Raw genomic sequence first — 24468 nt, forward strand, 5'->3', positions numbered from 1 at the left:
ATGAGGATGTTAACGCAAAACCGGAATCCACCCCAAATGTAAAGACGCTCGGAGCTAAACCCAGAAAACCCAGAGTTTCAAAAGCACCTACAAAGCCAAAATCGAAACGCAATCCACTCCGAACGGCCAGGAAGCGTGCAGATTTTCACTGTGGAAGTTGCGACGAACGGGACAGTAGCAGGATGGTAATGTGTGACCAGTGCGAGGTATGGTACCACTTTTCCTGCGTAGAGGTTACCTCCGGCGTGGCCAATCAGAGTACTTGGGAGTGCCCGCGATGTGAGACTACAATCAATCGACGAAAATCGATAAGGAATGAGCAAAGGACTCTAGTTCAGCGCCAAGAGCTCAAACTTAATCCAGATCTCGAGGTACAGTCTATAAGTAGTAGGAAAAGCTCCCGTAGCGAGTCTGTCAAGATTGCTGAGCTCCGTTTGCAAAAGCTTAAGGAACTTGCGGAACTAAAACAGCAATACATTGAACAAAAATTTACGATTCTGGAAGAGGCAGTCATGGAAGGAAGTGAGAACGATGTCGATAGTAAGATGGATAAGATGTCGGAAATTGAAGACTGGATAGGTAACATTAACTTGGAAGGAGAAGATCGTGGATTAGCCGTCGAAGACGACCGAATTGAAGAAGACAAACATAAACAAGCCAACAAAATTCCAAGTCGAAACAAAAGGGTTTCCGTACCACGTAATTTCAATCCGGAAAAGCGTTCAACTCCGTTAGCCAGACCTACCCAGCTACAACTACCAACACAACCAACCGACTGTGGAGAGAATGATATTTGCCTACTAAATAAGAGCCAATTAGCAGCACGACAAGCGCTGGCTAAGGATTTACCTGAGTTTGACGGCAGCTCTGAGGACTGGCCTCTTTTTATTTCGACCTTCAACTCGTCAACCCAGATGTGTGGGTTCACAAACGAAGAAAACATGCTCAGACTTCGCAAATGTCTCAGAGGTAGGGCATTTGAGGCAGTTAGGAGCCGTTTGCTTCATCCAGATCACGTTACGAGTGTGATGTCAACGCTGAAAATGGTCTTTGGGAGACCCGAAGCAATTATCAATGCAATGATATCTAAAATAAGAATGCACGCTCCGCCGATTCTCGAAAGGATGGAGTCCATCGTAAATTTCGCTTTAACAGTGGAAAATTTGCGTGCTAACATAGAAGCGTGTGGTGTACCAGATTTCGCCTACAATGCTACGTTGCGCTCTGAGTTAGTTAATAAACTCCCGCCACCCCTGCAGCTTCAATGGGCCAGAGATTCTAGAGCAATTATGAGCCCTTCATTGCTACACTTTAGTAGTTGGCTGTACACTATAGCGGAGGACGCGAGTGCAATTATGACGTCCAATCCTATCAGCAAGACCCGGCGAGATAAAAAAGAAAGCTATCTGCATTATCATGAGGAACAAAGTGAGAGAGATCCGTGTCCAGACAAAATCGTGGAGAGTGCGAGCTTAACTCATCAAGAAATTAAAAAAAAATCGTTCGAGCTCTGTCGCATATGCTCTGGGCGCTGCACCGCAGTAACCAAATGTGCAACTTTTTTAGCATTAGACTACGAAACTAGATGGGAGTTAGTAAAGGAACGCAGACTGTGTCGCAAGTGTCTCAACAGACACAATGGACCCTGCAGACAACGAAAACCGTGTGGGACAGGTGGATGCGACTACTTGCACCACCACTTGTTACATAAACCGGGAAATCCTGAGACGAGCTCGCCTACTACAGTAACTGAAGAACGAAGTTGTAACACTAATCAAAGCGGGAGAAATGGCGTCTTGTTTAGAATCATTCCAGTTATCCTCCAAAGTGCTACTAAAACGTTGCATACCTACGCCTTTATTGACGATGGATCCGAAATTACGTTAATGGAAGACGAAATCGTCAAGGAACTTGATCTTGAAGGACCTGTACAAAGTGTATGCCTGAAATGGACCAGCGGAACTACGCGAACAGAAAAATCGAGGAAGGTTAATCTGACTATTTCAGGAGCCGGCGGACAGATGAAAAAATATTCAATCTCTAACGTTAGAACTGTTAAGTCACTAGACATCAGGCCTCAAACCCTCGATATGTTAGAACTGGGTAAACGCTTTAAGCACCTGCAAAACGTTCCGATAACATCCTACGAAGATGCGTGTCCCAGGATTCTTATAGGCCTAGATAATGCCCAACTAGGAAATCCCTTGAAGAGCAGGGAAGGGAAACTTGAAGAACCGATAGCCGTGAAGACGCGTCTAGGGTGGACAGTTTATGGTCATTGCTCTGATGAATCCAGTACAGCTCCGTATATCAATTACCATTCTGTTAACCAATGTCCCTGCGACAAAAGTTGCGATCAAGACCTCCATGCTGCCATGAAAAATTTCTTCGCCGTTGAAAGCTTGGGTTTGAGTAAACCCACTTCTACCTTTATTTCGAGAGATGACCAAAGGGCAATTTCCTTGCTCGAAACGCACACCCATGCTAAGAATGGCCATTACGAAACTACACTTTTATGGAAATACGACAACTGTCGTCTGCCCGATAGTAAGCCTATGGCACTTAGCCGCTGGGAATGCTTGGAAAAGCGGCTAAGAAAAGATACGAATTTGGCTAAGGTACTGAACGATAAAATTAACGATTATGTCGATAAAGGCTATGCGCGCCGTCTTACCACTGAGGAACTAACAGAGAAGCATCAGAAAATTTGGTATCTACCAATTTTTCCAATCACCAACCCAAACAAACCTGGGAAAACGAGATTAGTCTGGGACGCCGCCGCAAAGGCGCACGGAATCTCACTAAATTCTCTGTTATTAAAGGGACCCGATCAATTAACCTCCCTTTTTGCTGTACTGTTGAAGTTTCGAGAATACAAGGTTGCGGTGTGCGGAGACATCCGTGAAATGTATCACCAGGTGTTGATACGAAAGGAAGATCAAAACTGCCAACGTTTTTTCTGGGGTAGAAACGAGGATACGAACTTACCTCATACATACATCATGCAAGTGATGACATTTGGAGCATGCTCGTCTCCATGTACAGCGCAATTTATAAAAAACCGAAATGCCGAGAAGTATATGCACCAATATCCAGCTGCAGCTAATGTCATAATCACCAACCACTACGTTGACGATATGCTGCTTAGCGTCGAAAGTGAATCGGAGGCAATCAAGTTGGCTGAAGAGGTTAGAACGATCCACCGTAAGGCGGGTTTCGAACTAAGGAACTTTCGATCGAACGAGAATTCTGTGTCCGACGCCTTGGAAGGACGATCAAAATCGAACGAGTCGAAAGAAATCGACATGGACGTGGGGAGAGAAGGAAGCACCGACAAAGTACTTGGTATGTGGTGGGACACGTCTACCGATTGTTTCACGTTTAAGTTGTCACCAAGAATGGATCCTGAAATTTTATCCGGCAAACGTATACCAACGAAACGGGAAGTTTTGCGAACCCTCATGCAAATATTCGACCCCTTGGGTTTGGTAGGCCACTTTCTTATGTTTCTCAAATGTTTGCTTCAGGAAATTTGGAGATCGTCGGTTGGATGGGACGATCCTATAGGAGATAACGAGTTTCAAAAATGGAAACGCTGGCTGGAAATTCTCCCAACCATGACTGAAGTCAAAATCCCTCGTTGCTACCGTGCGTTCGTGCCGATTACCACTCAAACCGACGTACAGCTTCACACCTTTGTTGATGCCAGCGAGAACGGCATGGCTGCTGTTGCTTATTTAAGATTCGAGAACAATGGAGTAGTAGAATGTGCGTTGGTGAGCTCAAAAACGAGAGTTTCGCCTCTTAAATTTCTTTCGATACCTCGATCTGAACTGCAGGCAAGCGTAATAGGAGCTAGACTCTCAAATGCTATAATGGGCTCATCCTCAATCAAAGTTAATAAGCGCTATTTCTGGACAGACTCTAAAACAGTGCTGTGTTGGCTATCGTCAGATCATCGGAAATATAGCCAATATGTTTCACATCGAGTTAGCGACATCTTAGAGTCCACCGAGCTGTCTGAATGGTGTTGGATCCCGTCCAAATTAAACGTAGCTGACGATGGCACTAAATGGAAAGTTTACCCGGATTTCAATAACAGCAGCAGATGGTTTCGAGGTCCTGATTTGCTGTCACGTCCGACAGCTGAATGGCCTTTGCCGGAAAAGGCAATTTTATCGACAGATATTGAGCTGCGACCCTTCGTCCTCAACCATCACGTCTTATCATCTGCCCTAATTACAGTGGAGAAGTGTTCTTACTGGCCTGTACTTCTTCGGAAAACGGCTTACGCTCTTCGATACATTTATAACCTGCAACGAACTGCAAAAGATCAACCAATTCTCGTCGGCCTACTTACTCGGGAGGACTTGCTCAAGGGGGAGCAATATCTATTTCGATTAGCCCAAGGTTCAGCATACGCAGAAGAAATCGAACTTCTCATCGACCAAAAATCCCATGGCTGGAAAAGCTGTATTCCGCGAAAAAGCCCGCTGTTCAAGCTTTGTGCATTTCTAGATGAAAATAGGGTGTTAAGAATACGTGGCCGTATATCTTTATGTGAGTTTGCTCAGCCAGACACAAAAAACCCTATTATTCTCCCGCGCAATCATCACATTACACGATTAATTGTTTCGAATATTCATTCCGCATATCATCACCAAAACCATGAAACCATAATTAATGAAATTCGCCAGCGATATTACATTCCGGGCCTACGATCATTATACAAAAATATTCGCAAAGACTGTCAGGTATGTAAAAACCAGCGCGTGAAACCTCAGGTTCCGTTGATGAGCGAATTACCACTGAGTCGATTATCAGCGTACACGCGTCCCTTTTCTTATATGGGTATCGACTACTTCGGACCGATGCTGGTAGTCAACGGTCGTAAACAAGAGAAAAGATGGGGCGTATTAGCCACCTGCCTTACTATAAGGGCTATACACTTGCAAGTGGTACATTCGTTAACGACCAGTTCATGTATAATGGCTATACGCAACATAATGAGTAGACGAGGAGTTCCTATCTGCATTTATAGTGATCGAGGCACTAACTTCACTGGCGCTGATAGGGAACTCAAATCCGTTCTTAAAGACGTAAACCAAAACAGATTAATGGAAGAATTTACTTCGCCAGACACTCAATGGAGCTTTAATCCACCAGCGTCCCCTCACATGGGAGGGGCGTGGGAAAGGCTCATCCGCTCAGTTAAGCAGAACATGGCAAAACTGAACCCTAACCATCGTCCAAACGACGAAATCCTCGAAAACATGTTGATAGAGATTGAAAATATAGTAAACTCACGACCACTTACACACGTGCCTGTTGAAGACAGTAATTCGTTGGTCCTGACGCCTAATCATTTTTTATTGGGGTCATCGAACGGTTTGAAACCATGGGTCCCTTTCGATGATAGTTCCTCTGCGGTGCGTAGATCCTGGCAGCTGTCACAGACGATGGCAAACGTATTTTGGAGACATTGGGTCCACGATTATCTTCCAACTTTGACCCGAAGATCGAAATGGTTCGACGACACCAAGCCTATCGAAGTCGATGACATTGCAGTCATTATAGATCCGAACCTACCACGCAACTGTTGGCCTAAAGGACGCATTATCGCCACAAACATTTCGCCCGACGGCCGCCGGAGATGGGCAACTATACAAACATCAACAGGAGTTTATAATAGACCAGTAGCGAAGCTTGCAATCTTGGACATCGGCGTGAGAGGAGTAGCGCCACCAGTTGGAAACTAGTGCACTCCGGGGGGGACTGTTGCATGCGCCAATCCAACATCGAACCCATCGCTCCCCTATCAACTGCAACACTAAGTGTCAACATTCGTCAGATCCCTGACCTGACAGTTAGGGGCCGTTCACTAATTACTATCTAAACAGAAAGAGAAAGAGCTTGAGGACCAGTTAGAGTGGAATCATTACATTTTAGTTAAAACGTGGTCGAGTGATCTTCGAGTTATCGATAAGCAAGTTTAACAACGTATTACCGTATAGTACAGGAGGTATTCAGTGAAGATAACTAACGTATATGAACTGTAGATTTATGAATCTTTAATTTCTTAGATAATTGCGCGCGAACTGGTGCTAAGATACCGTATTCCGTCTTTCACAATTAGACCTCATATACTTTGATGGGTAAGAACGTGTCGAAGCCACGGTAATGACTAGCTTATAACTTTACTATTATCCCCCAGTTCTCGTCATTATTTATGGTGCACTACGGACAAACGTAGGATAATTGAACAAACATACTATAATCATTCTACGGTGAGGTCACTTGGCACTTTCCCTAATAGAAACCCTTTAACATAACCTCAAACTGTTACAGATACCTACATTCTGCACAAGTAAATTGAGTTCAAGACTCACTGCAGTTGTGTGACGGTTAATCACTGACTGTAAGTCAAATCAAATTGTAACAAACAAGCATATTTCTAAAGTCAAACCTATATTTTTAGGAATTTTATATTTTTTCGTAAAGGAGATAATAATAAAATTGGTTGATTAAACCGTCGTGCAACAATAACGACTCTCTGTAAAAGGACTCTTATCGACGGCCGTTGGATCAAAACAGAAAAGTTAGAGAACACACGAGTTGAGAACTCCACATTACAATTATACTTAAATCAAATAGTAAAAAGTACTTAAATCTAATAGTACGGAATCTAATTGTTCGGACGTGAAAGCCACTTAGAACACTGAAATTGTAAGTAAAAAGGATTAAAACAACAATAATCTAAAATATAAGATTTATATCTAAAATATAATTACAGTTTGAAGCTGTGTTAACTGCTATCGAAAATCGGCGTTTTCTTTATTCCGTCCGCAACAATGAGTATGAAAACAAGTTCATATCAGTTTTAAAAAAATATTCTGATATTTTGAAACTCAAAATTAACTTCAAAAGTGTGTATATTACGTATAAAAATTTAAAGATGAATGCATCAATACGTATACATGAATAATGAAATTTGTGAAAACGCGGCCTAACTCAAAAAATAATAACTGATCACTAAAGAGGGGAAGAAAAACAAACTAGGTATGCGTCGTTCGATGTTAAAAAGCGTCGTTTGTAAAGAAAACAGACTTTCTATGATGAGAATCGTTGGTGACTATGATCGGGGTCGAAAAACCATTCTGAACGAAGATCAGCAGCCTTGAGGCACTGCTTTAGGAGTGGCCCCTCTCCGTCGTTCTCTACACCGGCGGCGTCTTGGTCTCCTCCTGCATGTGTGCCGTACAGGTGTTAATGGAATGCCGTCACGATACCTCCGTCCTTATCCCGGCACTTTTCGGCTCGCGGCACCAAGCCTTTGCGGGATGCATTGATCAGCTTCCGATAGAACTTTCGTGTTTCTTGGGAACGATACAGCCGCTGCCGGTTCTCGGGCTCCTCCTACTCCTCCAGATGGCGCTTGGAAAGTTCGAACTCGCTGCCACTTCCACTGTCACCGTCATGGTCGTCATATCCACAAATTCCACGAGGGTACAAAGCAATGTTCAAAATCGCTCAAGAAAAGCTATCAGGATTCGTTTCAAGGTAAAAGGTATCCTATGTGGTTTACCTATAGTTAGGGACAACCAATAACTTTAGTATTGGTGTGTTGTATCCATACAGTTGTTTATGAACGATTGTGGCCTAACGCGATGCCATCACGGAGTCAAGTGTTAAGCGCCCAAAAGCAGCCATAGATACATATTAGGAGGAATGTTAGGGACGCAAATAAAGTTGTTTATTATTTAAAGCAAATTGCGTCGCCGTGCTGCGCGTCCGGACAAAAAATCATAAATAAAAGGGTGCTTTGATTTATCAAATTACATGAAGCATTGTATGTCGTCGGTGAATGGCAACTTCAACGTCGAGACACTCATGAACGTTTGTGACGTAGCAATCAAAACATTGAAAAAACTGATGGTTACACTCCTGCCATGATGGTACTCTTGTCCCCAACTATAGATAAACCACATAGGAAGGCATCCACATCGAGTGCTTTGATACACACGTGGTAAAAGTTTCCATTGAATATTTGTTGAATATACCGTGCCCCATCGGGTGCTACCGTTGCTTTTCGTCACGTGGCCTATCAAAGATGATCGACATACGTGATGCTGAAGATACATTTTGAGCGTCGCCCACTGTTGTTTATAATATTCGTAAAATTTACGATAGACGATTATGAATGTATCAGATGAAAAATCTAAAGAAATTATCGGACCACATGTTAAAAAAAAGTCGTAGCACAGGCTGGACATTTCATTGCATCGTTGTCATGCATGATTTGGTAGGAAAAGGAAAAAAATGACTGCTATGATTATTTTGCCTCCGAATGTAGTAAAGCATGACTCGGTGAAAATTAATGATTTTCGGAACATTGCACAGTGGTTTGAAACTCGAAAAACGTGGTCATGGGCTTTTTGAAGGCTTAAATGTCAAAATAGCTTATGGTTTGTTCTACAATGTTTCATCATTTTAAAATGCGCAGATTGGTACAAAGTTCTCTGAGAGATATCTACTTTTTATCTATAGATACACTTATATTTATAGCAGTTTCTCGAAATTAATCTCTTTTAAATATACAATATGGCGTAAGAAGTTCATGCAACATTTGCTGACTCCCATCAGACATATTTTTCGAGCTTCGCTGGACTTCGCAACCTTTCCCTCGCTCTGGAAAGCAGCTTACATGTTCCCTGTTCACAAAAATGGAGATAAAAGAGATGTGAACAACTACCGCGGAATATCAGCTCTTTGTTCGATAGCCAAACTGTTCGAATTCGTTGTTCTGGATCCGATTTTCTCGTCCTCAAAACAATACTTTTCCAACGATCACACGACAACAAATTTGCTGACTTTTACATCGTTCGTGCAAGATAGCTTCACCATGAATTCACAAACTGACGCCATCTATTTATACTGATCTGTCTACTGCTTTCGATAAAGTAAATCACGATATTGCTATTGCTAAACTCGAACGCTTAGGATTCTGTGGATCCCTACTGGACTGGTTTCGAAGCTATTTAACGGGACGAAAGTTATCAGTGCAAACTGGAAATTACTTTTCAAGACAATTCTACGCTTGTTCAGGTGTGCCCCAGGGAAGCCACTTGGGACCGATAATTTTTGTCATCTATTTTAACGATGTTCTCAATCTCTTGGACGGCCCAAAACATGCGTATGCCGACGACCTCAAACTTTTCCATACCATCAATGGCCAAGACGATATCGATCTCTTGCAAAGGCAGTTCAACACCTTCGCTCACTGGTGTGTGTGACACCAACTGCTTGCCTCTGAACTACAGCAAATGTGCGGTCATTTCTTTTTCTCGCAAGCGGAACCCTCTTCACGCAGAGTACACTCTTAGGAACGAAACCATCGCCCGGGTGGACCACATCAATGATCTGGGCGTTATTCTAGACCATCGGCTGGAGTTTAAGACTCATACGAATTACATCGTCGATAAAGCGTCTAGAAGTCTTGGCTTCTTATTTCGCGTAACAAAGGAGTTTAAATATATGTACTGCCTAAAAGTCTGTATTGCAGCATAGTTACCCAGTTACGAAAACCGTTGCCGCCTAATTGATTTAGACACGCTTCAAATTCGTCGTAACGCTGCACGTGCTGTAGTCGTAGCGGATCTCCTTACGTCGAGGATTGACTCTCCCATCCTGCTGGAGGCTATTCCTCTCAGTGTGCGACCCTACAGCTCTATGTTCCCATCCGGCTGAATAACTACGGAGCCAACAGCGCTCTAATTAGAATTTTGAGAACTTTCAACACTTCGCCGAGTACTTTGACTTCGACGTTTCAAGGGCTACTTTCCGAAGAAAAATTTTAATGGTTTCGAGAACTTTGTAGATTTAACTAGTTTTGACTCATTATTTTATTAAGTTATCATTAGGATCAACATGTGATCCGTTGATATTTTTACACAAATAAACAAATAAACTTATTATTTTTCCAATCTTCCCGAAGGCTATGCGGCTTCCCACCATTCTACAGCAACCACGGACTGGCAATCTCGCCGGGTATGAAAACGCGCATCCGCACTGGTCAGTACGATTTCCCCAATCCCGAGTGGAAAAATGTGAGCCAGGCAGCAAAGGATCTCATCAAGGGCATGCTGAGCGTCGAGCCGGAGAAACGGCTCACCATCGATCAGGTCATGCGGAACCCCTGGATCCGAGTGAGTGTTACCCTACATTTATTACATTGTTCAGTTCTGTATTCGGTATTAATCGTATACGACTTTCTGTTTTTAGTTGTACACAGAAGTTCCCCAGACTCCTTTGCACACAGGACGCGTCCTCAAAGAGGGAGAAGAAACTTGGCCCGATGTTCAGGAAGAAATGACGCGATCGCTGGCTAATATGCGTGTGGATTACGATCAGGTAAAATTTTAAAAATTCTTGAATTTCAGAAGTATTTTAAGGATTTCTTTTCCATTCAACAGATGCACATTAAAACTCTGGACAGTTCAAACAATGCTTTGTTGAACAAAAGAAGAAAACGGGGCGAAGATAAAGTGAAGAATTAAAACAAAACCCATCGGTGGTCGACGTCAACGGTTCCCGGATAACAAAACAGCTAAACCACATTGACAGCGAGCTTTTCTCGAGAGAGAGAAAAAATGATGGAATATGTTTTTTCCTTTTCGTACTAAAACAACTACTGACTCTGGCAACGGTTAGAAAAAAAATTGGTGTTGCATTTAAGACCGGCGGACTACCGCATAATGTGAACAGCTTTTATGGCGCCTCCATCGTGTGGCGATTTTCATGGCACATAAACAAGAATTACCTTGTCTATGTCAAAGGTGAGACCTGAAGCCGTCATTCTTCTACCAAAAGTTGGAAGCATGTTCTGAGAGACTTGAGAAAAACGAAATCAGTTATACTGGGTAGCTACAGGTAGTTCAGACGAGAGGAAAACGTGCATATACTTATGTATTCTTTATATAGTATGTATATTTATGATAACCGGACGGATTGTTTGCGTAGCAGACAATTAGCGAACTTATTAGTGTCATCATCGTAGTTTTATATGGTAAGAAGACAAATTGCGCGAATTATATGTGTAGAGTAATACGAGAGAGTAAAGCCGTTTAAGGGCAAACTGGTTCAGTGATAAAGTTTGTTAAAAAGGAATGGCCAAATTCTTTTTGGAAGTAACGAGCTAAATAGCCAGAAACGAGACAAAAACTATTTGTTTGAATGATAGATTGTTTCAGTAATTTTAACCATTTAACCAAATCACCAAATCTAGAACGAGAAATTAACAACGCGACAATATAGCATTCTTGTTTTAGAATGGAACACATTTTAATAAAGCTTTTAATTATTCTTTGTTAAAATTATGTATTGTAGATCGTAGGATTCCCCCGGTTCATTCGATGTCCACTTTTCTAATAAAGACGTAACATTTAACATGTAGATTATTAGTTACACTTTTAAGTCGAACAATTCTACAAAGAATGTGTCAACTCGTTTCCAACCTTCAAAGCATCACTATTTATAAACATATAGAAACCAACCCTAACTTAAAACTCGTCTTTCTAATCATCAAAGTGCTGCTTCTTCGGCTAATTACATACCCATACATCTTCGCATTTTGAGTAGCACTATTTGTATCAATAGACGCAACTCTGGATAACGATCTCCTTCAGAACTCGATGCGTTCCAGGATTAGTCCATTGCAATAATCAAGTTATGACATGCGTCATTAGCCGTATACAACGAAAAATAACACACATATGCAAAAAAATATTTAACGATCGACCAAGATCTTTAAAACTGATTGCAGTTTTATTATAATTGATTGTCACTAGAAGTCTTTAGAAAAGTTTGTTGAATTTGATTGTTCCATCATCTTGATTTGTAGAAAAACGTATCATCATGTTAAAGATTATCTTTGAGTTTTTCATCATGAATATTACAGATAAAAAACAGTTTTTAAGTGAGTATAAACATACTGTCGAAGCCTTTCGAACATTGTTTATATTCTTAATAATTTATTTGCTATAAAATTTGAATAAGATAATAATTATCGTTTTACCATTTAGAACTAAAAAAAGTTAGCATTTTTTTTTCTTTTACAGAAGTAAGTCTGATCGAAGCTTGTAGTTTGAAAAATGACACCAAATTTCAAATTCAACCGTTATTACGAATGGTGAGGTACACTACTTCTCCATAAACACAATAACTCTGAATAAATAGCATTGGATCAAATCACGATAGGTGAGGTGTACTAGCGCTCAATTACATTTAGAATTGAAATACTGTCCATCCAGTCGAAGTAAATACATACATCCAATGTATCCATCCAGGTTTTGAGACTTCCATACCACATACAAACATAATAGCATAACAGGACAACATGCCAGGCTCACAGAAACCATCTAACAAAGCTCTAGTAGGTGTTGTCAAAAATGTATGCGCGAACCAGAAGTTTTAAATCAAATTTCACCCATCCCCATAGGATTAATCTGTACGCAAATGTTGAAATTAAAATTCTACGCTTCTAATCTTGAACAAACATACTGCAAAGTTCACTATAGAACAGTTTGGGCCTACATACATATGTGAAAGCGTTGTATTTCTTCTTCTACGATTACAGTAGTATTTTAACACACTCTCAAAAATTAAAAAAAAGTAGTTTGCTTAAAAATTGTGACTCACGGTTGCGCTTGTCAACGGTACACACCAATCAGACGAATAAATTAGAAAACAATGACGACAATGTTAACCATCATTGTGAGAAGTGGAAACACTGGCAAACTTTTGTGATTGAAGTACCATCATAACGCAACGAACCTCTTTACAGATCCAATCAAGAAGATGTATTTATTTTTGCATTTGCCCGTTTATCTTAGAACGAATACTACAATCCCGATGATAGACACATCCTTGTACCCAAGTAAGATTAAATGTTACCACATGAACGCCTACCCTATCCTCGGTTTTCATGACCATCGATCTTTTTTTTTTCAATAAAGGAAGTATTGAAGCGTAAGGAGATTGGGTTTACTATTCATATTCGCACCCATGTGAGCATTATAATACAATCCTGAAACGAAAATCAAACAAAACGGCTTACATCACCAGTGTTGTTGAAAAATAATTGAATGCCTAATATTAACATAAATGAAATGGCGCACGTTTTGCAGAGAAGGTTTATGATGATGCAACGCGATTTAAATGTGTAATTATTTTTCCTGAAGAAGAAATATAAAGAAAACAAACAGGTTGCGGCAAATTATATTGTTGAGAATATTAATAAAAAAAACAGCATTTCAATGATTAGATGACAATATCCTGACAAAGGGCATCGGCAAACTTGAAGGTATCAGAGAATCTCTAAAAAATTATCACAATGTCCTAATATGATGTTGGTTCACCATAGTTTACACAGTCTTTAATCAATAATCATTTAGAATACAATCATTTGAAGAAATGCAGAATTACAATGAAAATACTTAATCTCTCTGGATCAATTTCGTTTGCTTCTGCATGGCACCTTTCTAACGGCAACACCCGCCGCCGGATCGCTCCCTTCGATGACCGAGTACGGGAACTCGTTCATGCCGTGACAGGCCGCTCCGTATTTGCCATACCGATCGGCCACCACAATACCGCCCACGAAATCAGGATAATGTTTGGTGATGCGCGCCAATGCCGCTTCTCCTGCTAACTGTGGGCTCAGCCCTTGACGCATTCCCTCAACGGCTATCAGCGAGGGCAGAAAGCGCATCATAACATCCCCATCGCCAGTGGCAGCGGCCGCTCCTACGCTTCCATCAGCGTAAGCCCCCGCTCCCGGTATCGGAGAATCGCCAACACGACCCGGTATCTTGTTACGCGCGCCGTTCGTTGATGTTCCGGCAACTACGTGACCCTCAGCATCGATCACTATCATTCCGATCGTGTCGTGGTTATATTGACCGAACTGGGGCTGCTCTGAGCTATCCAAATCGTTTGAGGTAACGAATGTTTGCTGAATTGTATTTGCTGAGATGGGTTCATAGGGGCCACAAGACATCGATGGAGATGGTATGACGTTCTAATCAATAAGCAACGGATTAAAATTATCAACTCAATACAAAATTAGGTAATTGAAGGATCGCTTCTTACCAACCAAAAGTTCGGCTGACAATGGTTATTCTTCCACTCATCCCACATCGCCTTGGAATGTTCCGTTTGCAGCGATTCTCTGGTGAAACCCATCTGGACCGCGAATTCGGTGGCCCGCTCACCAACCAACATCGTGTGCTTGGTGTTCTGCAGGACATGCCGGGCCACAGCGATAGCGTGTTTAATGTCTCTCATCGCAGCTACGGCCCCAATGTTCATCGTTCTGCCGTCCATAATCATGGCGTCCAGCGTCGTTTCCCCGTTCTCGTCGGGACTTCCTCCGTATCCAACCGTTCCATCACACTGTTCTCTTTCACATACACTGCATCCCTCGACTAACGCATCGATTGCGCCGAACTGACCGATGGTTAGTGATTGATGTGCTGAAATAAAAAGCGAGATAAACTTCAATCTATACGCTCTCAACTATTTGGAATTTAAAGGCATTATGGTACCTCTAATAGTGGAATTTGTAAACGCCCAGGTATTTATCACAAGTGGAACCAGCTGATAACTGCTTGGGATCGAACCGAACAGCAGTAAGAACGTACTCGAGTACACAATAAACCGCTTAGCAGATGCCATCATACTGAACAATGAAGACGAAATGGAATGATAGTGGCTGCCCTGCCGAGACACATTATTGCTTCGCATCTCTTGTAAGTATCTCTATCTTCATAGCCGGGTACTGATTTGAATCCAATTGATGATAATGGTACGTCAAGCTTTCATGTGGAAGATTTGTGAAAGATGATTCCCCTACTGGCGACAGTGTTGTTCAATTCGTGTGAGCTAAGTGGGAATAATATTTTTTAAACATTTTAACATAACTTGTTGTAATTCGTCGTTACTCAAAGATTAAACGATTAAACCAACTGAAGGCAAAATTCTGTTTTCAAATCAGTCCATACACATTTCACGGTAATGGGATCTAAAATCACCAAAATCACAGATAAATTAAACTCCCCAATGCAAATTCGAAAGGGAATAATCTGAAAGCATAAACTACTCCTCAGCATGTGACTTTTGTTAATTCAAAATTCATTTGTTCAGCGTTGTTATTAATTTAATTTTAAATATCAAAATTGGGAAAACAATTGATTTTAGATTGCGCGCAATTTCAGATTTTCTATTCGGGTGTTATAAAAACGCACGTGGCACAAAACAAACGCATGGGCTAGAAAAGCAATCTAATCAACGTTGGCGTCGTCAAAAAAAGTGAAAATCTACAAACGGATGGGCGAAAACGAAGGATGGCCTAATTTAAACGCCTGAATGTTGATGGTAGTTACCTCTATCATAAAATCTGGCATCATTCAGGAGTAAGGTTTTGAGTTATTAAATTAATTTTTTAATATTAACTATCAGCTATTCATATTCCACATCACATCAACAAGCTTGGGATCCGTTGAATAAAAGCATACTTTTTACTACATATTTACAAACATAATGAAAACGAAATATATTCTCACGAATTAATGATATTGGTCAATTGAAAAATGCCGATGTCAGTGAGTTCGAGCCCAAGAGAAAACATCGATCACAGTTGTACCGGATAAGTTTTTCATTGGCCGTCCGCCAACATCCGAACAGCCCCATGCGTCGGTCAATCGGCGCCGGACCCTTAGGTAGGTAGTCAGGGGATGAATAACACGAGTGTTAAAATCTCAGAAAAACAAAAAAAAAACTTAGGTAGGTAGGTATGTCCGCCAACTGGCATCGTTGTTATAAGTAGCGAATGACAAAGACGTTAACACGACTTTAATCGAAACAAAAAAAAAGTCAGTTGAAAAATCTATTGATATTTCTTTTTTTTTGTTTTAAACAGGACATGTTTAATGCAAATTATGGCTATCGTTACTCAATAAATTACAATTACTTAATTAAAAAATTGTTAGTGAACCAGAAATGTACGAGAAATTTTAAAATCAACTTTAATCCACCCTTATTTTATAGCCACCCCAACAGACTAGCAAACGTATTATTCAAATATGTGAAAATTTCTTTCCGCGAAAGTCAGTTGCAACACGGACTAGTCAACTATAATAAAAAAAACATTCACTTCCAAATTTTAGCTCAGGTTTATTTTTGCCATACACGTATTGGATCTTCGCAGAATCTTGAATATAAATACACAGCTTCCACCGATAAGTTCATGTTTGGTTGGGAATTAATCTTTCGATGTCGTTACCGCCTTTTGATCGTTGTACCCTAGTTGGGGTACATCACAACAAGAACATCCGAAGGTTGCAGCAATAAACCAGAGACCAAAATCGGGAAACGGGTATGTTCTGATGACAACTGCTTCTCCCAACAAGGCTTACAGGTAAGCTGATTTACAGCTTTAGCTTGGTACGTCTCCAGTGACGGCGCTTGGCGTTGTAACTGCAGAAGAAATAATCGGGGCTTTAGTCACTCCAAGATCGGTGGGACGTACGGTTAATACAAAAACAAACTTACCGAATCGTGTTACCGGTTCGCATTCTGATCCACTGTGGGATTGGTCTGTTTTGTTTTAGCTTTTTAGCCAGCTTCTGCTTAATACGGAAAGTCTTGTGGGCCGACTGTAACGAGAAAAGATAAGTAAATTATTATTTTAGCTAATCATGTTTGAATTCTGAGTTAAATTCAAGGAAAAGATCGATTTGTTGTTACACACCATTTTCGAACGTCTTTACGGCGATACGAGATGACGGAAAAGAGAACGACAGAAGACCGGAAACTGCAGAACGCAAACTTTTCCATTCGTGACATTTGGGCTGTCATTTCGAATTATCAGCGCGCCTCCACGCGGTAGGTTTAGCAACCCCCTTCCTGTCATAAAGTCTTGAGCCAATTATTCACAGCGTAAAGAACCGTTATATTCAAAAAAATGAGGTCTCAACACTTAACGTGCATCTGTCAAGCCAGCTGATTGCACCGATTGCACACATACAAATGCAATCATATGCGTAGTACACAAAAAATAAAATCGCTCGCCTGTACAACACAGATTTTAACGACTTTTTGGTTGTGTGTATTGTGATCCAAGCAAGCCTGCGAAAAATTATTTTTCTCAACGGCCATTTTGCTGCAGTTTTGGATGGTGGCAGTCTTTTCCACGAGAGCTGAAAAACTAAATGGTAAGATTTGAACGATTACTGCCGATATAAGTGTAGTGATTATACTGAACTGATAAAGAATTATGGGATTTATGATGCATTGAACAAGCCTAAGAGCTGTCAGTGATGCATCAGACGGATCTAATTTTATCTGATGAGTTTGTGAAAGTAGTTAAGCGTGTAGTTGAGAAAAAACGGTCATTCATTTAACGAATTTTCCGAGAAAGGTTGTGCGTCGGAAGAGTTGTGAAAAAAATTAGTTTAAAACTCGGAAAATCGATTCCAGACACGACAATGGCGCAGAAAGTAGGTTTACCGATATGAAAATAGTGAAATGAATCAAAACATTGGATATAGTGCTATTATTAAAGGTATTTGTGAAGTGTTTCCATTTAGAAAAAATAAGTGGATGTAATGTCACTGGTTGTGAGGTAAAAACAGTGTTTTTTTTTACTTACAACTTCTGATGAAAGACTCAGAAGCCTATTTTCCGATGAAAGACTCGGGAAACTATGTATTGTCGATGGAAGACTCGACTACTCAATCTTATCCGATGAAAGACTCGGAATAGATGAAAGACTAACAAAATGAAAATCGATGAAAGACTCGAATTCAAATAAATTCTGCTAGAACTTTTCGATGAAAGACTCGAATTCAAAGAGATTGTGCATGTACATTCCGAAGAAAGATTCGGAAAACTATGTTTTGTCGATGGAAGACTCGACTACTCAATCTTATCCGATGAAAGACTTGGATTATTATTTGATTTCTTTTTCGATGAAAGACTCAAATGGAAATCATTAGCATGGATCGATGAAAGACTCGAAATCAAATAGATTTTGCAAGAACAATTCGATGAAAGACTCGAATCTAAATAGATTGTGCTTGTCTTTGACAATGGAAGACTCAGAAAGATTTGCAATTATTTAGTAAGATTTGATGAAAGACTTGAAAAATAATATTACAGTAATTGAATCAAAGTTTTTATATGGGGTTTAGGAGATCTTATAATGTTTCGAAAAAAAAAAAACATAATAAAAGAGGAAAATAAAAAAAGGAAAAATGAGGGTTATGAATTGAAAAAAAGAAAGCCAACGATAAAAGATTAACAGACACGGAAAAATTCATAAAAGAAAAATAATAAAAAAAAATAGAATATAGAAACTGAAAAAAATCGATAAGGAGAATAGAAAAAAAAATAGAGACATGTTTGTGAGAAAAACGGTAAAAAAAAAGGGAACAAACAAGAGAAAACTAACAGTGAAGAAAGAAAATGCAACTGAATAAAAATGATGAAAAAAAGAGAGAATAAAAATTTGAGGAATAGAACAAAGATGAGAAAGTTTGTACATCAAAATAAAGAAGTATAAATAGAAATAAATGAATGCACATGAAATGCAAACAAACCAGAGACTAAATGAATAAATCAATGTCATAGGTGAAAATAATAGGGAGAAGAGAAAACATCAGAAAAAACAAGAGAGTAAGTGAAATGTGTGAAGAGTAAATAAAAAAATAGAATAGAGAAGTAGATAAACAAATAATAATTAGAAGACGAAAAAAAAGAGAGAAAAACATCCAAAGATCGAACAGTGAAGAATATAGAAGTGCAGAAGAGTGAGCAAAAAACTGAATGAAAATAAGGCCCGATTAAATAGGCAGAAAATGAAAAAAAAAACGAAAAAAAGAAATAGGTTATAAAAAGGGTAATATAGATGAAAAAAAAAGAAGATGGACAAAGTAAGAAAATACTGTAGTGGAAAAGGCAGAAAGGAAATAAAAAAAGAAACGGTAAGGAACTAACAGAGAAACCGAAAAAGTGAGAAAAATATTGGTGAAAGAAATGAAGTGAAAAAACAGTATAGAAGAATAAAAAAAAAAATAAAAAAGTTGAAAACATAAGAGTGGTAGAAAAAAGAGTTTATAAGATGGTAAAAGAGACAGTGAAGAATAATAAGAACCGACTAGTAAAGAAGAAAAAAATAAAAGAGAATATATAAGAAAGTATAGCGGAAGATTCAATGAATATAATTTCAGATCCCTTCGATTAGAATTGAATAAAAATTCTAACTCAGAAAGTTTTTTGTCGGACTCTATAAGTTAAACTTTTCTGTATAACTCAAAATCCAAGAGTAGAGGCGGGTAGTAATGTAGTGATTATACTGAACTGATAAAGAATTATGGGATTTATGATGCATTGAACAAGCCTAAGAGCTGTCAGTGATGCATCAGACGGATCTAATTTTATCTGATGAGTTTGTGAAAGTAGTTAAGCGTGTAGTTGAGAAAAAACGGTCATTCATTTAACGAATTTTCCGAGAAAGGTTGTGCGTCGGAAGAGTTGTGAAAAAAATTAGTTTAAAACTCGGAAAATCGATTCCAGACACGACAATAAGCTTTAAACATTTTTACTAAATTTCAGGTGACAGCAAATAACAACTACCCCCTTGGTCAGAATAGCCGATCAGAGATGGAGGAGTATCCGGATGCCGAAATTCAAGTGGTGCATCAAATTACTGTGGGAAGAAATAGGATCTGTGGTACCGGCTGCTGCTGCAATGTTCGCGCCCAAGCGTTCTCTCGAAATGAAAGGTTCTGCTACAACTGGAACAAAACCCATCCAAAACCTTGGAAAATTGACAGTGCAGCTGCTCAATGGAGCCGTTTCCTCATGCTTGAACAGTTATTAAAACTCGTGGAGGAAGAAATTAGGATTGCACAAAGATTAGGCAAAATGTAATAATGTGTAATACTGTGATATTAGAAGAGAAAAAATTTAAAATTCTGTTATTTTTAATGCCCAAATATACTCCAATAAGAAGAAAAATAAAAATTGCAAATAATTTTTCAAAGTTTTTTTTTATTATTATATTTGGATTTGAAACATCCTAGCCATGCCTACCCTAGCAAGCACACACACATATGCATTCAATTTTTGACGCACTAACCCACCAATACTATCAAACCATGACAGATGTCAACGAGAGCTGTCATTCTGAACCGGGAAAACCTTTTCAAGTAGAATCGGTTGGGCCATTTAATGCTTGAATTCAATGGGAGGAATGCTTGAAGAATGCTTGAAATCCAAGCATTCTTTCAAGCATTCCAAGCATTTATTTTGTTAAGCGGGAAGCTTCGTATTTAGGGAACACGCTTACCGAAAAAACCATAAATTTGAGTACGTTATTCATGAACCAAAAATTATCATTCGTACAAATGCAATGATGCAATCGTTAAAAGTTAGCTAGAAATAAATCCCGAATGAAATAAATCTAATTGAAAATGGGATTAGATTGCCGCTATCTGTATGGAGCTCAGACCACAATTTAGGACTATACTCATAATTTTGAATACCCACTTTTTTAATAGTTCAGAATTAAAGTGCACTTATCGTTTTGATCCATCTCGCTGACATTTTCAGTATTTGTTTTTCCATCATCTTCGAAAAGTGTGATGCTTTCATAACAATTCCCTAAAATTCTTTTCATTCGATCTAAATCGTGTTTTATTCAATGATTTTCTAAAATACGGGATAGCCAAAATGTATAGACACATTTTACTGCGACCGGTAACGTCTCTGCGATCGTTTCAGATTATTAGCCGGAATTTCCTGTCCGAGGCATTCAGTTGTCGAGAAGCATGGCAATCGAGACTGTCTACACCGACTTTGGCCAAATTGAATCAGGAGACCTTGTATTACGATCTGGAGCAAAGGTTTCAACAGAAACAGAAAATATCGGCAATCGATATCGACATCTACGCCAACAAGCTGGAAGATGATTCCCACATCGAGGAAGTGGCCGATTTGATGCATAAGTTCCGGCTCACAGAGGAAGCTTCGAATGTGTTGGACTCGACCCAACATGCCATTGTTCGAAACTACGTCGAACACAGTCACTATTCAGAGTTGATTGAGATACTGAATAATCGGATCGGATATGGCATTTTCCTCGATGACTACACGGCCAATTTGTCACTAGATCGATTGATTACGACCAATGAGTTCAAATGGGCTGCCCGATTCGCTACGCTGCTAGCCCTGCAGGAAGACTTCGAGAACCCGATTACTAGAACATTGGCAACCTATGCCTGTTACCGATACGTGAAGGGTGGACAAATAGAACCTTTTGACGATTTAATCCCAGCTCCAGTGGAAGAACCCGAAGAGGGTCAGAAAAAGAAAAAGAAGGAGGAAATCAAGGTCCGCGTCAAGTTTTTGAGGAATCCATTTTTTGATGATCACTTTGATCTCACGGATTCCAAGGCATTGCTTGGTAAAACACTATACGTACTCGGCCTAAACAGCGAAGGTATTGTTGCGAATAATTGCCACTTGTTGGGATCGATTTTGCATGGTAAATTTGAGCAATCGTTGAAATTTATTGAGGCAAACAAAGGAAAGGAAATCAGCCAAGAAATTGTCACCTCGGCTAAGGGTTATTTGGAACAAGTTGAACAGAAAGATTCGGTTGAGTATACAAAGCTGGTGGAAGCTTTTGATAACATGCAGAGTACAATGAAGATAAGCAACGATAATTTCGAGAAAATACTATTGGACGCTATAAACAAAGCTGTCTCCGAAAATGAGTCTAAACAAATCAACCAACAAAAGCAGGTAAATGTCATAACAAAAGTTCCAGGGATCTCCTATACTAATTAATATCGTTTTGAGCCTAGATCTATTCCGATTGGTGCACCCTGAGGCAACAACGATTGGACGACGAACTGACTCGGTTACAACGCGCGAAACGTATTCAAGATTTGGAAAAGATAGCCCGCGATATGGAGCAAGACGAACAGAAGTTGTGGTTCTTCGAGAACGAAGATAAGATTGACCTACAAATCGATAGCAAAAAAGTATTCCACCCTAAGCGCTGGTTCGGCAAGAAAAAGAAACCACGAACGGTTGACGAAGGTTACGTTCCTCCTGAGGTACGCCAGCGACAGGGTCTTAATTGAACTGCCGACATTTAGTAGCCTTCTGGGAAAGATCTTGTGACGTTCTTTTCACATTGATACGAACGGAATAAAGCTTAATCAAAGGGACACTTTGTAATTACCGAAATTCTAGCCTTCTTGTTGAAACAAACTAGTGCTTAATCTAAGATCCACTATGTGTTATTTTTTGTATGGTCCTAATCACATCTTTCCATGCTTGTTTAGTGCTTTTAAAACTTTTACGCATATTTGCGTATTTTGAGTAAAGATAACTAGTCAGCGCGATAGTTATTGCATTTGCTCACTAATGGCGTTCTAGATTTTTTAAAGTGGCTTCCAGTCGTTCGCTTTCCTGTTGCATTTCAGCCAAATCTCGGGTAATCTGTTCCAAATTAGCTGCCGTATTTCGGCTCTTTTCGTTCTCAATTTGATCCTCTATGTCGCGAATTTCCCGCTTAATGGAACCAGTTTCCTGAACCAAACCAATCAATTCCGCACAGTCGGAGTGCAGTGTGACCAACAGTTTGTAAGCTCGCTTGGAATGTTCGTCGCGTTTGGCGTTGCGAAAAATCAAATCATCGGTCACCGTAAACTGGCGGTCCAGCTGGCCAGTAATGTTGTTGATGTCTTTTTGCAGTGTTCGCGTATCTTGCAGAATGTTATCTATATCAGTTTTCTGTTTACGAATGTTGCCAATAATTTCCAATATTCGACTAGTGTACGCGTTTCGGCTAACTGTTTTGTTAAGTTTTTCAAACTCTTGTTGAAGTCGCGCGTGGAGGGCGCTTTTTGACTGAAGATCTGACACGACTTCTTCGCATTTTTGTCGTGTGGCATCAATTTGGTTTTGAACTTGTTGAGATTTAGACTGAAAAAAAAAGAAAGTATGTATAAGAAAAATGTTCTTGGTTGAACCATTTGAAAACTTACAAATTTATCACTATTTTTAACCCGATGAGCTTCCAATGTTTCGACTAGCGGAATCCGATGCGTGTCCCACTGATCCTGCAGTTTTCGCATTCGATCGCCACCCGCGGCTATAATTGACTCTAACTTTTTCAAATTAACTTCGGGATCTTCGAGCAGAATGTGAGTTCGTTCTTTTAAACGTTTTTCATCTTTCAGTTTTTTCGTTTCTTCAAGATAGAGTTGCAAAGTTTCTTCCAGCTGCTTATGGTTATCCTCCAGTTCAACATTTTGCTGAGCTTCCCGATCGATTTCGATCCTAATAACTTCGATTTCTTCTTGAAGGGTTTCCAGAGGAGATTTGCTGATATAGACAGGCTTGGATTCATTTGATTTTAAAGGACTATTTCCAAGTGACGGATCTTCAATCGGTGACCGTAGTCTCATACTATCTTCTCCTGCAGATTCGGCATGAAAGGCTAACAATTTGCTAGAACGCATTGCCTGACCAACAGATTGACGATCAACTTCATCGATGCTGCTTGTACTAGACTTGAGGGCTCCATCGTTCGCGGCAATCATCGACGGCACTAAACTGTCTTTGTCTAGTCCATCCAATGGCATTCGCGCCCAAAATTCTTTGATTTCTGAAACGATGGAAAAGGTTACACTATTAAGCCTAATTATGTAAAGTAAAAATCGGAAACATACCAGAAACTACATCACTCTGCGTTACAAATGGGACAGTCACTTTCCTCGGTAGAAAACGGCGGAAAGCAATCTGAGCTTGAGAGGACATTCCGCCTGTCTCACTGGTACCACTCGATGTGTTTTCCATTGCTCCTAATCTGCAAAATTCCGGCATCCAAGGAGCATGCAGCTGGTTTTGCAAATTGGCCAGAATACGCTGCTCTTGCTTACTAGTACCATCCAGTGGTTCACCAGAAGCGGTTCCCGACCCGCTCGTTTCTTTTGGTAGCCGCTCAATAAGGAACATCAACATCCGGCGCACTTCCGTTACATTCGGATAGAGAAAGGTTTGATAACCAATGTCTCGTCTGTAGCCAACGGACCGACATGCTTCGGCCAAGCTGGCTGTTACGGTAAACCTTTGTGCCATCCCAGGTGGCAATTTTTTCGGTGGATCCAAACTCGGCTCGATTAACGAGATGCATTTCGATACCACTTTCACCAATAATGAGGGATCCAAATCGGTCAAACCTGTTATCTCTTCATCCAGGTTACTGTAAATGAAAATTAATTAGCGGCTATTCACAATTAAAAATTTAGTTCAAGCATACCACTCAATTTGTTTTAGCGAATGAAATATGATGTTATCTATTTCGTCCATGTTTTCCTTTCCGGACCGGAGAAG

General features: G+C 40.0%; 5 protein-coding genes and 1 long non-coding RNA gene across 9 annotated transcripts in view; 3 read left to right on the forward strand and 3 right to left on the reverse strand.

Annotated features, from left to right (window-relative positions):
• The window catches only part of LOC129746771 (MAP kinase-activated protein kinase 2), a 69610-nt gene extending 58165 nt beyond the window's left edge, over nucleotides 1-11445 (forward strand). For all 4 annotated transcript variants that reach the window (XM_055740648.1, XM_055740651.1, XM_055740649.1 and 1 more), the window contains exons 6-8: nucleotides 9995-10205; nucleotides 10282-10410; nucleotides 10473-11445. In XM_055740648.1, the coding sequence (XP_055596623.1) occupies nucleotides 9995-10205; nucleotides 10282-10410; nucleotides 10473-10556 (424 nt within the window). In that variant the 3' untranslated portion in view covers nucleotides 10557-11445. The remainder of the gene's footprint in view (nucleotides 1-9994; nucleotides 10206-10281; nucleotides 10411-10472) is intronic.
• Nucleotides 11446-13402: 1957 nt separating this feature from the next.
• LOC129746769 (N(4)-(Beta-N-acetylglucosaminyl)-L-asparaginase) lies at nucleotides 13403-14840 on the reverse strand. The gene is made up of 3 exons (XM_055740647.1): nucleotides 14604-14840; nucleotides 14149-14531; nucleotides 13403-14077 (listed from the first exon to the last, which is right to left on the reverse strand). The coding sequence occupies exons 1-3, from the start codon at nucleotides 14800-14802 to the stop codon at nucleotides 13508-13510; spliced, it is 1152 nt and encodes a 383-aa protein (XP_055596622.1). The 5' UTR covers nucleotides 14803-14840; the 3' UTR covers nucleotides 13403-13507.
• A 1370-nt stretch (nucleotides 14841-16210) lies between these two features.
• Nucleotides 16211-16864, reverse strand: LOC129746777 (60S ribosomal protein L39). Its single transcript, XM_055740656.1, has 3 exons — nucleotides 16808-16864; nucleotides 16609-16712; nucleotides 16211-16533 (listed from the first exon to the last, which is right to left on the reverse strand). The coding sequence occupies exons 1-3, from the start codon at nucleotides 16808-16810 to the stop codon at nucleotides 16485-16487; spliced, it is 156 nt and encodes a 51-aa protein (XP_055596631.1). The 5' UTR covers nucleotides 16811-16864; the 3' UTR covers nucleotides 16211-16484.
• A 157-nt stretch (nucleotides 16865-17021) lies between these two features.
• LOC129747447 (uncharacterized) lies at nucleotides 17022-20101 on the forward strand. Its single transcript, XR_008737508.1, has 2 exons — nucleotides 17022-17270; nucleotides 19672-20101. It is a non-coding gene; the product is annotated as an uncharacterized LOC129747447 (long non-coding RNA).
• A 561-nt stretch (nucleotides 20102-20662) lies between these two features.
• LOC129744629 (28S ribosomal protein S27, mitochondrial) lies at nucleotides 20663-22354 on the forward strand. The gene is made up of 2 exons (XM_055737244.1): nucleotides 20663-21864; nucleotides 21927-22354. Exons 1-2 carry the CDS (start codon nucleotides 20791-20793, stop codon nucleotides 22206-22208), a joined length of 1356 nt encoding a protein of 451 aa, XP_055593219.1. The 5' UTR covers nucleotides 20663-20790; the 3' UTR covers nucleotides 22209-22354.
• On the reverse strand, nucleotides 22266-24462 carry LOC129744628 (coiled-coil domain-containing protein 22 homolog). Its single transcript, XM_055737243.1, has 4 exons — nucleotides 24395-24462; nucleotides 23805-24337; nucleotides 23118-23740; nucleotides 22266-23055 (listed from the first exon to the last, which is right to left on the reverse strand). Exons 1-4 carry the CDS (start codon nucleotides 24442-24444, stop codon nucleotides 22492-22494), a joined length of 1770 nt encoding a protein of 589 aa, XP_055593218.1. The 5' UTR covers nucleotides 24445-24462; the 3' UTR covers nucleotides 22266-22491.
• Between the last annotated feature and the right edge of the window lie 6 nt (nucleotides 24463-24468).

Source organism: Uranotaenia lowii, chromosome 2, assembly GCF_029784155.1.
Source record: "Uranotaenia lowii strain MFRU-FL chromosome 2, ASM2978415v1, whole genome shotgun sequence".
In the NCBI taxonomy this organism is placed as follows: Eukaryota; Metazoa; Arthropoda; class Insecta; order Diptera; family Culicidae; genus Uranotaenia; species Uranotaenia lowii.

Bases quoted from the DNA above. Each gene is read 5' to 3' on its own strand.
- LOC129744629 (XM_055737244.1), top strand. From the start codon at position 20,791: ATGTATAGACACATTTTACTGCGACCGGTAACGTCTCTGCGATCGTTT. The intron at 21,865-21,926 runs GTAAATGTCATA...TTTTGAGCCTAG, and splicing joins AAATCAACCAACAAAAGCAG to ATCTATTCCGATTGGTGCAC.
- LOC129744628 (XM_055737243.1), bottom strand. From the start codon at position 24,444: ATGGACGAAATAGATAACATCATATTTCATTCGCTAAAACAAATTGAG. The intron at 24,338-24,394 runs GTATGCTTGAAC...TTTCATTTACAG, and splicing joins TCGCTAAAACAAATTGAGTG to TAACCTGGATGAAGAGATAA. The intron at 23,056-23,117 runs GTAAGTTTTCAA...TTTTTTTTTCAG, and splicing joins TTAAAAATAGTGATAAATTT to TCTAAATCTCAACAAGTTCA.
- LOC129746777 (XM_055740656.1), bottom strand. The intron at 16,534-16,608 runs GTAAGTTTGTTT...TTTCTTCTGCAG, and splicing joins CGAACCGGTAACACGATTCG to TTACAACGCCAAGCGCCGTC.
- LOC129746769 (XM_055740647.1), bottom strand. From the start codon at position 14,802: ATGCGAAGCAATAATGTGTCTCGGCAGGGCAGCCACTATCATTCCATT. The intron at 14,532-14,603 runs GTACCATAATGC...TTTTTATTTCAG, and splicing joins TACAAATTCCACTATTAGAG to CACATCAATCACTAACCATC. The intron at 14,078-14,148 runs GTAAGAAGCGAT...CTTATTGATTAG, and splicing joins GTCAGCCGAACTTTTGGTTG to AACGTCATACCATCTCCATC.